This window comes from Maniola jurtina, chromosome 12, assembly GCF_905333055.1.
Source record: "Maniola jurtina chromosome 12, ilManJurt1.1, whole genome shotgun sequence".
NCBI lineage: Eukaryota > Metazoa > Arthropoda > Insecta > Lepidoptera > Nymphalidae > Maniola > Maniola jurtina.
Genome location: NC_060040.1, coordinates 9,771,410 through 9,783,046, shown reverse-complemented (window position 1 = coordinate 9,783,046; position 11,637 = coordinate 9,771,410). Strand labels below are relative to the sequence as shown.

Sequence of the window (11,637 nt, the reverse complement as noted above, 5' to 3'; positions counted from 1 at the left end):
CTGCAAAAATCACATCGGCCGCCATCTTGTTTTTCTGAAATGTCATAATTTTTCCCCAGAGGGTTCCCGAATCCGAACACATCTCCCCTACATCACTATATCATTTTCCTTCTCTTTCTAGGAGAACAATTATGTCAATGAGTGAGTGAGTCAGTGGTAATTGAGCTATATATAGTATAACTAGTGTTTTGCTCGGTGCGCGAGCTGCTAAAGCAGCTCTCGTGACGTAGTTAGGTTTATGAGTTGTATTAAACCGATTTTTTTTATTAAGATACACTAATTACCCCGAAAACCCCATAAAACGACACCTATATCAATTTTTTTCTTAAAAAGTGCACGCCCGCCATCTTGGATTTCAAAATAAATGTTGTTATCAAAATTAGCGCTCTGGAAACCTCTGAAAACGACATCCATATCATTTTTTGTAAAAACGGGGTTGTTGAGGTTAATAAAGTAGGGTGCGTGAGTGCGCGGACCACTAAAGTGGTCCGCGAGCATGCAGAGTTTGTTCCACCGAGTAGACCTTCAGACCCTGATCATCTTTTGCCAAGAAACCACTCTTCCATCTTTTATAGCCTCCGAGATAGACACCGACGAAATTTGTACGGCGGCCATCTTGTTTTTCCAAAATTTACCACTTTTTCTATTAATCGTTTGGTACTTTCTTCAAAGATTGTGAGTTTCAACGAAATCGGTTGGAAAACAAAAGAGTTACGAAAATCATATAGGCCGCCATCTTGTTTTTTTAAAATGTCATAATTTTTCCGTACTCATATCGCGCATCCGAACATATCTCCCATACATCAATGTATTGTTTCTTGTCTCTTTCTAGGAGAATGAGGCATTCAATATTCGCCATACAAAATGTATGGAAAATTAAATTCCGCCATTTTGAATTTTTTTTCTATTCATCGAGTAAACCTTTGGATCCTGATCCTCTTTTGCCAAGAAACCGCACCTCCATCTTTTATACCCTCCGAGCTGGACGCCGGCGAAATTTGTATGGCGGCCATCTTTTTTTCGCCATTTTGAATTTTTTTTCAGCTTTTTGGCAATTGGATGACGTCATGAATGACATTTGCTCGAGCACCCCCCACCTATCTTCAATACCTTAAGCGGGCCCTCCACCCGTCTCCGAAACCCTCAATCATCAGCTCTCTCCATAATTTTGGCTTACTAACTTTTTGTTTTCTATACGACACCATCAGTGAAAAAAAAATTTTTCATACAAAATTTTACAGGAGTTTTCTAGTTGAAAATCTCGAAAATCTCCCCAAAAGTGGCAACACCGGTTGCATATCTCCATACTGCAAGCCGAGATACACAATCGATTCATACATTCTGACTTTCCAAAATGTTGCCAACTGCCTCAAAAACGTGATCAAAATTTCGAAAAGTAAAAAAAAATACAAAATGGCCGCCAACTCCTTTCACAGAAAAATTTTACACCGTTTCATAATTTTCCTATTAACTACAGGATATACCGCTCCCGATGACGTTTCAATCTTTCCTCTCGCTCGCACCCACGCGAAAGGGGATACCGTGAAAAAGACCGTGTCGAAAATCACTTTTACTTTGATAAATTCCAGTGTTGCCAGTCTCCGGTGACAAAAATACCCAAATGTCATTTGTACGAGCAAAACACGTAATCGCTCATACTCGGATTTTGCGAAAAGTCCGTATTTCGATTTTTTACAGTTTCCCGAAAATCTTGAAATTTCCCGAAAAATGGGGTAATTTTTTTCCTCCAATCTATACCTCGAGCCTATACGTACAATCGCTACATAGAAGCCGAATCGCTCCGATGTTGCCAACTTTCAGATATTTAACTTTTAAAATTGCGTTTTTTCGTACCTCTAACAAAACGGCCGCCACGACAGCCGCCATCTTGAATTTTTAAAAATCACTCCCGTTTTGTCAAAATAAGGATAATTGTGGGCGAAACACGAAAAAATAATTATCCTCGACTTCTCCGTCTTGGATCAGTGGCGCCGCGGTTAGGGATCGAAAAATGAAAATTTTGAAAACGCTCCAGCTCGGCCGCCATTTTGTTTTTCCAATTTTTTCTACCTTTTCTATTAACCGTTTACTACTTTCCTAAATAGTTGCGAGTTTAAACAAAATCGGTTGTAAAACAACGGAGCTGCAAAAATCACGTCGGCCGCCATCTTGTTTTTCTCAAATGTCATAATTTTTCCCCAGAGGGTTCCCGAATCCAATCACAACTCCCCCACATCATTATATCATTTTCCGTCTCCTTCTAGGAGAACAATTATGTCAATGAGTGAGTCAGTGAGTGGTAATCGAGCTATATATAGTATAATAACTAGTATTTTGCTCGGTGCGCGAGCTGCTAAAGCAGCTCGCGTGACGTGGTTAGGTTGATAAGTATTAAAACGAATTTATTTATTAAGATAAAATAAAATATAAAAAACCCATAAAATGACAGGCATTTCTATTTTTTGTAGAAAATGTAAGTCCGCCATCTTGGATTTGAAAATAAATGTCATTATCAAAATCAGCACCCCGGGAAACCCTGAAAACGACATCCATATTATTTTTTGTAGATTAGGATAATAATTTAGTAGGGTGCGTGGGTGCGCGGACCACTAAAGTGGTCCGCGAGCATGCAGAGTTTGTTCCACCGAGTAGACCTTCGGACCCTGATTATCTTTTGCCAAGAAACCACTCTTCCATCTTTTATAGCCTCCGAGATAGACAACGACGAATTTTGTACGGCGGCCATCTTGTTTATCCAAAATTTTCCACTTTTTTTATTAATCGTTTACTACTTTCTTCAAAGGTTGCGAGTTTCAACGAAATCGGTTGGAAAACAAAAGAGTTGCAAAAATCACGTCGGTCGCCATCTTGTTTTTCTGAAATGTCATAATTTTTTCCTACTCATATCGCGCATCCAAATATATCTCCCATACATCAATGTATCGTTTTCTGTCTCTTTCTAGGAGAATGAGACATTCAATATTCGCCATACAAAATGTATGGGAAAATAAATTCCGCCATTTTGAATTTTTTTTCTATTCATCGAGTAGACCTTTGGATCCTGATCCTCTTTTGCCAAGAAACCGCACCTCCATCTTTTATACCCTCCGAGCTGGACGCCGGCGAAATTTGTATGGCGGCCATCTTTTCTTCGCCATTTTGAATTTTTTTTCAGCTTTTTGGCAATTGGATGATGTCATGAATGACATTTGGTCGAGCACCCCCCACCTATCTTCAATACCTTGAGCGGACCCTTCACCCGTCTCCGACATCTTCGATCATCAGCTATTTCCAAATTTTTCCTCGATTTTTTTTTTGTTTTCTATACGAAACCATCAGTGAAAACAAAAAATTTCATACAAAATTTTACAGGAGGAGTTTTTGGGGAAAATCTCGAAAATCTCCCCAAATGTGGTAACACTGTTTACATATATCGATACTGCTGGTTAAGTCACACAATCGATTGATACATGTCGACTTTCCAAAATGTTGCCAACTGCCTCAAAAACGTGATCAAAATTTCGGAAAATTTAAAGAAAATACAAAATGGCCGTCAACTTTTTTTGCAGAAGCAAATTACATAGTTTTACAATTTTTCCATTAACTGCAGAATATACCGCTCCCGATGACGTTTCAATCTCTCATCTCGCTTGTACCCACGCGAAATGATCGTCCCTGAAAAAAGACCCCGTCGAAAATCACTTTTTCCGCCATTTTGAATTTTTTTTCTATTCATCGAGTAGACCTTTGGATCTTGATCCTCTTTTGCCAAGAAACCACACTTCCATCTTTTATACCCTCCGAGCTGGACGCCGGCGAAATTTGTATGGCAGCCATCTTTTCTTCGCCATTTTGAATTTTTTTTCAGCTTTTTGGCAATTGGATGACGTCATGAATGACATTTGGTCGAGCACCCCCCACCTATCTTCAATACCTTGAGCGGACCCTTCACCCGTCTCCGACATCCTCGATCATCAGCTATTTCCAAATTTTTCCTCGATTTTTTTTTTGTTTTCTATACGAAACCATCAGTGAAAAAAAAAAATTCATACAAAATTTTACAGGAGGAGTTTTTGGGGAAAATCTCGAAAATCTCCCCAAATGTGGCAACACTGTTTACATATTTCGATACTGCTGGTTGAGTCACACAATCGATTGATACATGTCGACTTTCCAAAATGTTGCCAACTGCCTCAAAAACGTGATCAAAATTTCGGAAAATTTGAAGAAAATACAAAATGGCCACCAACTCTTTTTGCAGAAGCAAATTAGATAATTTTACAACTTTCCTATTAACTACAGGATATACCGCTCCCGATGACGTTTCAATCTCTCCTCTCGCTCGCACCCACGCGAAATGTTCGTCCCTGAAAAAAGACAATGTCGAAAATCACTTTTTTTTTGATAAATTCCAGTGTTGCCAGTCTTCGGCGACAAAAATACCCAAATGTCATTTGTACGAGCAAAACACATAATCGCTCATACTCGGATTTTGCGAAAAGTCCGTATTTCGATTTTTTACATTTTCCCCAAAATCTTGAAATTTCCCGAAAAATGGGGTAGTTTTTCCCCACCAATCTATACCTCAAGTTCATACGTACAATCGCTTCATAGAAGCCGAATCGCTTCGATGTTGCCAAGTTTGAGATATTCGAATTTTAAAATTGCGTTTTTTCGTACCTCGAACAAAACGGCCGCCATGACAGCCGCCATCTTGAATTTTAAAAAACCACTCCCGTTCTGTCAAAATACAGGATAATCGTGGGCGAAACACGAAAAAATAATTATCCTCGACTACCCCGTTTCGGATCTGTGGCGCCGCAGTTCGGGGTCGAAAATTCAAAATTTTCAAAACGCTACGGCTCGGCCGCCATCTTGATTTTCCAATTTTTTTCACATTTTTTGTTAACCGTTTACTACATTCTTTAATAGTTGCGAGTTTGAACAGAGTCCCTTAAAAAACAAAGGAGCTGCAAAAATCACGACGGCCGCCATCTTGTTTTTCCGAAATGTCATAATTTTTCCCCAGTCGAATCCCGCATCCGAACACATTTCCCCTACATCATTATATCATTTTCCGTCTCTTTCTAGGAGAACAATTATGTCAATGAGTCAGTGAGTGGTAATTGAGCTATATATAGTATAATACTTACATACTATTTTCTACTTGTATTCGAATCTAAAAAGTATTTATTTACTAACATTTACCGTACAAAGTTTATAAAAAATCGTGCTCGCTTCGCTCACGTTAAACGACCTACGATCATCGACGACAAACGAAAAGGATCTGGATGAGGCCAATCCGGTCCTCTGACGGACTAAGTCTATGTCTGACCACCAATTGTACCTAAGTACCTTATTTGATGATGGGCGTGTGAGGTAAGCATGGGTAGATTGCAGTATGTAGGTAGGTTACTATAGCACATAATGGCGTATGGTAGAACAGCTGAGTACATGGATAATTTTTACTGTCGTGATAAATTTAGATAAAAGCTTGTTACAAAAGTTTTTTAGGTTTATTTTATTTTATTTTGATACATTAGCAACTTAATTGCTCAACTTAATATCAATTGATCTAAGATTAATGATTCAATCCTTAATCTTAGGTTCAAATCTATCTAATATATGTTAAGAAGGTGAGATTGGACTGGATTCAATAAATTTGGCACGCCATGCTTGGCAGGATATATGCGATTTTACCTAATTTTTAAGACCAATGTACATGCATTATTATATTTATATATATGGTACCATATTATAGCTACAAAAACATTTATTTATTTATCAAGTCTAATTAAAACTTCTTTCTATAGCACAGTTTTTTTGTGCAAATGAAAAATCTACTTTAAATAAATGTGAAAATTCAAAATTGTGAAATGGTTGCTCGGTTTCCTATTTTTTACACGACTACCCTTAGTTCACCCTTACTTCTATGCCTACAAGATTTGAAGAATCCTTTTTTATCCCGAGTGACATTGGCTTTAATTTTTTTGAAAAAAAATCATGAAATATATAAATGTGATTTTTTTTCTTCGTTTTTTGGCAGTTGTGTTTTTATTCGGTACAACTCCTTTATCTTATCATACAGGTTCCGAAAATAATTTAATTTAATAAAATAGTACTTAATCAAATAATATTTAAGCTTAAATTTTGTGTTTCGTTGACATTTACCTTTTACGAGGAATTTCCTCTGATAGTCTGAGATCCGATAATTATACCTAAACGCCATTGCAACACTTTTCGACCAAAGCTTCCGACCGTCCCGACAAATAATATTTAAGCTTAAATTTTGTGTTTCGTTGACATTTACCTTTTACGAGGAATTTCCTCTGATAGTCTGAGATCCGATAATTATACCTAAACGCCATTGCAACACTTTTCGACCAAAGCTTCCGACCGTCCCGACCAAACAGTTACTACCACTCTACTGATTGTAGTGATAAATCTACCTGCTTTTGGAAAACTAAACTGATTAAGAAACAACTCTTTTTTTGGCGAAAAATTACTACTTAATCATGTACCCCAGTACTTACTACACACCATAGCAGGTTTTTGTTCAAAACCTGTTGTTTTAATGAAATCGAGAAAAAAAATACCTACCTAAATCAATGTTAAAAACAACATTTAGATAAATGTTCAAATCACTCGTAATAAAATTATCACAGAATGTTTATTGAATAAATAAGAACTTGCAGTTTTTAGGCTTCCGTAGTGAACAAGGAAACGTTATAGTTTTAATGGATAGTAATCTCTAGAAATTGTATTTAAGGTGAGTACACAATGGGTTAAGACTTCATTCAGTAGGCTCTCAGACTATGATTAGTGCATGCTGCAAGTTTGTCCCAGTTTGTAATAAATGTGAGCCGGGAGTACATAGGTATATGCATTATGTATCGTTTCATATAATTGCACTCAAAATGACGCAATTTCGATTTAAAATTTCATATGAACTAGGTCGCAACACATAAGGATTTCGGCGCCTACCTATTTAATTTATTGAAACTTACATGAGTCCAATTATGCGTATCTATATTTATGATCTACCTATTCTTTAAAAGGTAGATATGATTTTTTGAAGATCTTTTTGGCGCTGTGGTGAGGTCTGTGATCTTATAAGCGGGAGGGCTAAGGTTTGGATTTGGAACCTTCGCCAGTGGTTTAATATGAGTACAAGGTCACTGTTTAGAGCAGCGGTGAACAAAATCCAGTTAACCTTAATGATTGTCAACCTCCGATAGGAGATAGCACTAGAAGAAGATAAATCTGTCTCGTTTTAACTGAAACTTAAGTCTGAACAAAGTCGGCTTAGCTCTAGCTGCTCTAGGCGGCATCAGATTCGCTAGTCTGGTCGTCGTTGGTGCAACCCTTCCAACAAAAATATGCCACCAAGCGATTTAGCGTTCTAATATGATGCCGCGATGATTAGGGATGGGCTTGATACAATTTCAGTCAGTTTCTACAAAAAACTGTAAAGAAAAACTTAAAACAAAAACTAAAATAATTGCCGTAGGTGTCTACCCCCTCGAGGCGAGCCCGCTGTCATCTTAGACTGTTTCATCACTTACCACCAGTGAGATTAATCAATGGTGAGAGGGATAAAGGGTCATGTCATTGAATACAAAAAAATATATTAGCCCGAGATCCTTTGGGATTTTTGAGCTGTTTAATTAAATCTGATTGCTGACTATTAGAGGTGGTTTTTTGCAATTGGAAATTAAACCCACCTGCCTGGGTCGATCGATGGTGGGTTCGAAATTTTAGAATTTCAGGTGGAAAAAGCTCTCAGCACCGTAATTTGACGGCCAAAATAATATGTCATTCGCAATCACTTTTGATTGGTGCTAATTGCTAGGAATAATGGCTCCTATAACTATATAGTTATGTAAGGGAGATAAAAAATCTAAATCCATACGGATGAAGTCGTGAGCAAATGCTATACCAGGCAAAGGATCATAATAATTCTGTAATACCGGTCTATTCGTTACTAGAATTGGGTAATCTCACTATCAAACTGTTGAATTGAAATATAGTAGCACATACATTTATAGGCGAACCGGGCACAATTTTACCCTGACATTGTTGCAGGTTACATAGGGTTTTAGGTCCCTAGTTGCATGACATGACTGGCAAAAAGTAACCTTATCATAAAAACTATAGGTGCATTTTCCTAAGTTAAACCAGTGAGCTTTGGAGTGCAATAAGCTTCTGTAAGAATTGGGTACCAGTACATTCGGTTTAGTATAAAAGTGAATGCATGTGTTTTCCAAGTTACTCTGTAAATAGATTCCATAACTTTAACATGTACTCTAAGGTAGGGATAGTTTTTTTAAATTTTCCATAAAAAAATCTGTTCAGTAACTAAAAGTTTATAAACAATTTCAAATACTTACTCGTATAATTAGGATACATACTGTGTATCAAGGACCTATTTGTGCTATTTCTATATATTTTGTTAGTGTTTGAGAAATTATCATCGCTATCATTGTATCACACCTATTCCTAGAATCCAATAAAGCCAAATTACAGTTTATTTTATTACTGTTCAATTGAAGAGCGATCAATTGTACTAATTATATCGGTTGGTTTGGTCGGTTTAAATATTAGGCTATTTACCATTCAATGGCATACGTATTAATTAAAACCATTCATCCATCGCGGCAACTATTTCAAAAATTTCAATTAATTTGTAGCTATACTGACCCGTCTGACTATATTATTGTAGAATTTGCACGTAGCTAGTTTTCTCAATAACATAAAACTCCCACTATATTATAAAATTTTACCTGAACGCAACCAAGGCGTTTCAAAGACGGGTTAGGTTAGGTTAAATACAATTAAAATAAAAGCTAATCGCTGATTTTTTGTTTCAGGTCATCATTTTCCTTTGTGCCGCGGGGATTGCTTCCGCTGGCAACCTACTCCATGCGGCCCCGGTGGCATACAGCGCCCCTGCCACATCCGTATCTTACTCTACAACCACCACGTCACACGCGGCCCCTGTAGCCGCATACGCAGCACCCGCGGTTTCGTACGCAGCACCCGCGGTGTCATACGCAGCACCCGCGGTGTCATACGCAGCACCCGCGGTGTCATACGCAGCACCCGCGGTTTCGTACGCAGCACCCGCGGTTTCGTATGCTGCACCCGCGGTTTCGTACGCAGCACCCGCGGTTTCGTATGCTGCCAAAGCGGTCGCGCCTGTTGCAACATACGCCGCGCCAGTAGTTGCCAAAGCAGTTGCGCCAGTTGCTTACGCCGCCGCACCATCTGTGTCCCACCAATCAGTGTCGATTCAAACGAGTCCCGTAGCGTACGCAGCTGCTGCTCCCGTGTTAGCGAAGAGCTATGCTGCACCCTTGGTCGCTAGGACATACGCTGCTCCCGCTCCCATTGTAAGGACATACGCAGCCGCTGCTCCCGTTGTAAGGACATATGCCGCTGCCGCTCCAGTTTACGCTAAAAGTTACTCCGTACCTGCGATCTCCAGTTACGCTGCACCTTTGGCTCGTACAATCTCTTACGCTTCCCCAGTGTCATATGCAGCTCCTGCGTATTCGACCTACGCTGCTGCCCCAGCTGTGTCTTACGCCGCAGCTCCCATTTCCGTCGGATATGCTGGCCACGGATGGGCTCGCAGCGCATGGGGTCACGGTTGGTAAATAATAAGGAAAGCATTTTGTAAATACGTACATTTTACCTAAACTAATTAAGACATAAATCTGTTGATTAATATTATTGTTATGGGCGACTATTTAAAAATCAAATAAACTAAAATTATCTAATACGATTTTGTTGTTTTTTTTTGTGTTACCTGTTTGTTGCAATAAATGGCAAATGTAGACATCGACAGAATAGTCTTGAAATTTGGAATTGTTCTAGATTTGATGTTTAGGTTGGATTTTTCTGGATTTGGTTTCCGTGCCCGGATGGGGCATGGTTCAAAGAATTATAATAATGGCATTGGATCAAGTTGGCATGCTAAACAGCGCCGCGTCCGTACCTCATCCAGGCACAAATTATGTATTGTAAACAATTAAAGTCTCAGATAGTAAAATCAACCCGTATAATGCAATGTGAATCGGTTGGAGCGCAAACAGCAACTGAAGCTTGTCGTTCCACGCCACGTCCTCGCCCTAGCGCCATCTTTTTCGTCTCGATGGAGGGGGCTCTGACGTCACGACCACAGCATAACCACCAACACCAAGCAACACCGAACGTGAGAACGAGTTGTTGCCAACACGGCCATGCTGCATGGTGCCCGCCCCGGGCACCCCACGAGTCGGGATAAAATTACTGCAAAATAAACAACCGTTAACACCTGATTCACATTACCTACTTGTAAGGATCCTTCCTAACTTCCTAAGGACTATTGCCCATTCATTGTCACTTATCACTTAACAATCATACGACAGCTCGCAACTTAACAAGATACCTCCACTATGTACTCGTAAGATCCAGGAATATTGTCCATTCGTTATCACTCATCACAACAACAGCTTTCAATTTAAAGAACAAAACAACCGCATCTAAAGGGACTTTGCCACACTTAGGGGACCAGATTTGTCGTAGTTGAAAACCAACTGCACTTAAAGAGCGTTTCGCTCACTTAAATGCAGCAAGTTGGTCAAGACCACTTGCACTTAAAGAATATTTCGCTCACTTAAGCGTACCAAGTTGGTGAAGACCACTTGAAGACTACTTGCACTTAAAGAACATTTCGCTCACTTAAGTGTACCAAGTTCACCTTCAAGTTCCAAACATCATAGAAGACCACTTGAAGACCACTTGCACTTAAAGAGCATTTCGCTCACTTAAGCGTACCAAGTTCACCTTCAAGTTCCAAGCATTATAAAAGACCACTTGAAGACCACTTGCACTTAAAGAGCATTTCACTCACTTAAGCGTACCAAGTTCGCCATCAAGGTCAAGCATCGTAGAAGATCGCTTGAAGACCACTTGCACTTAAAGAGCATTTCACTCACTTAAGCGTACCAAGTTCGCCTTCAAGTTTAAGCATCGTATTCCAATGTGATATTTTATATTCATGGTACAATATTCCCAATTATCTTTCGAATATTTTATCAAAGTTCAAGCTTCGTATCCTAGTGTGATATCTTATATCCATGGTGCAATATTCCAACTAATTAATCTTCCAAAATTTTATCACGGCTCGCTGTATCAATTATGTTGCTATATATACTTAATTTTAAATAGATTACTCAACATAATACACAGGGTAGCCTTGCCAACACGGTTTTTAATACTCCATGAATATTCTTTAAAGAAGCAATGCATTAGCACTCACGATTAAAATCAGATCATACCTCTTTACTAAATCTCAAAATTCTTTACTAAATTCTGAACACATACTCAATGCCATAGCATCGTGCACCCACACAGTGCTCCGACACTATTCATCCACGTATGCAATCACCACACTATCTTTATCTACCGCGCATCCACGCAAGGGATCACCGGTGCCTAGTTCACCATAATACAAGTGATTTGATCTCATAAGAATCATATTTGATCTCATCCATTTTATTTTAACTATCAATGCTTTATTATTATAAACGGATCATTTGATTGTAAAGCTGGTGCTATCAAAGTTAACTTTAAATAATTATTATCATACTA

General features: G+C 38.8%; 1 protein-coding gene across 1 annotated transcript; it reads left to right on the top strand.

Annotated features, from left to right (window-relative positions):
• The first annotated feature begins 8,293 nt into the window (after positions 1-8,293).
• LOC123869995 (cuticle protein 16.5-like) lies at positions 8,294-9,754 on the top strand. The gene is made up of 2 exons (XM_045913142.1): positions 8,294-8,311; positions 8,871-9,754. The coding sequence occupies exons 1-2, from the start codon at positions 8,300-8,302 to the stop codon at positions 9,657-9,659; spliced, it is 801 nt and encodes a 266-aa protein (XP_045769098.1). The 5' UTR covers positions 8,294-8,299; the 3' UTR covers positions 9,660-9,754.
• Positions 9,755-11,637: the final 1,883 nt, after the last annotated feature.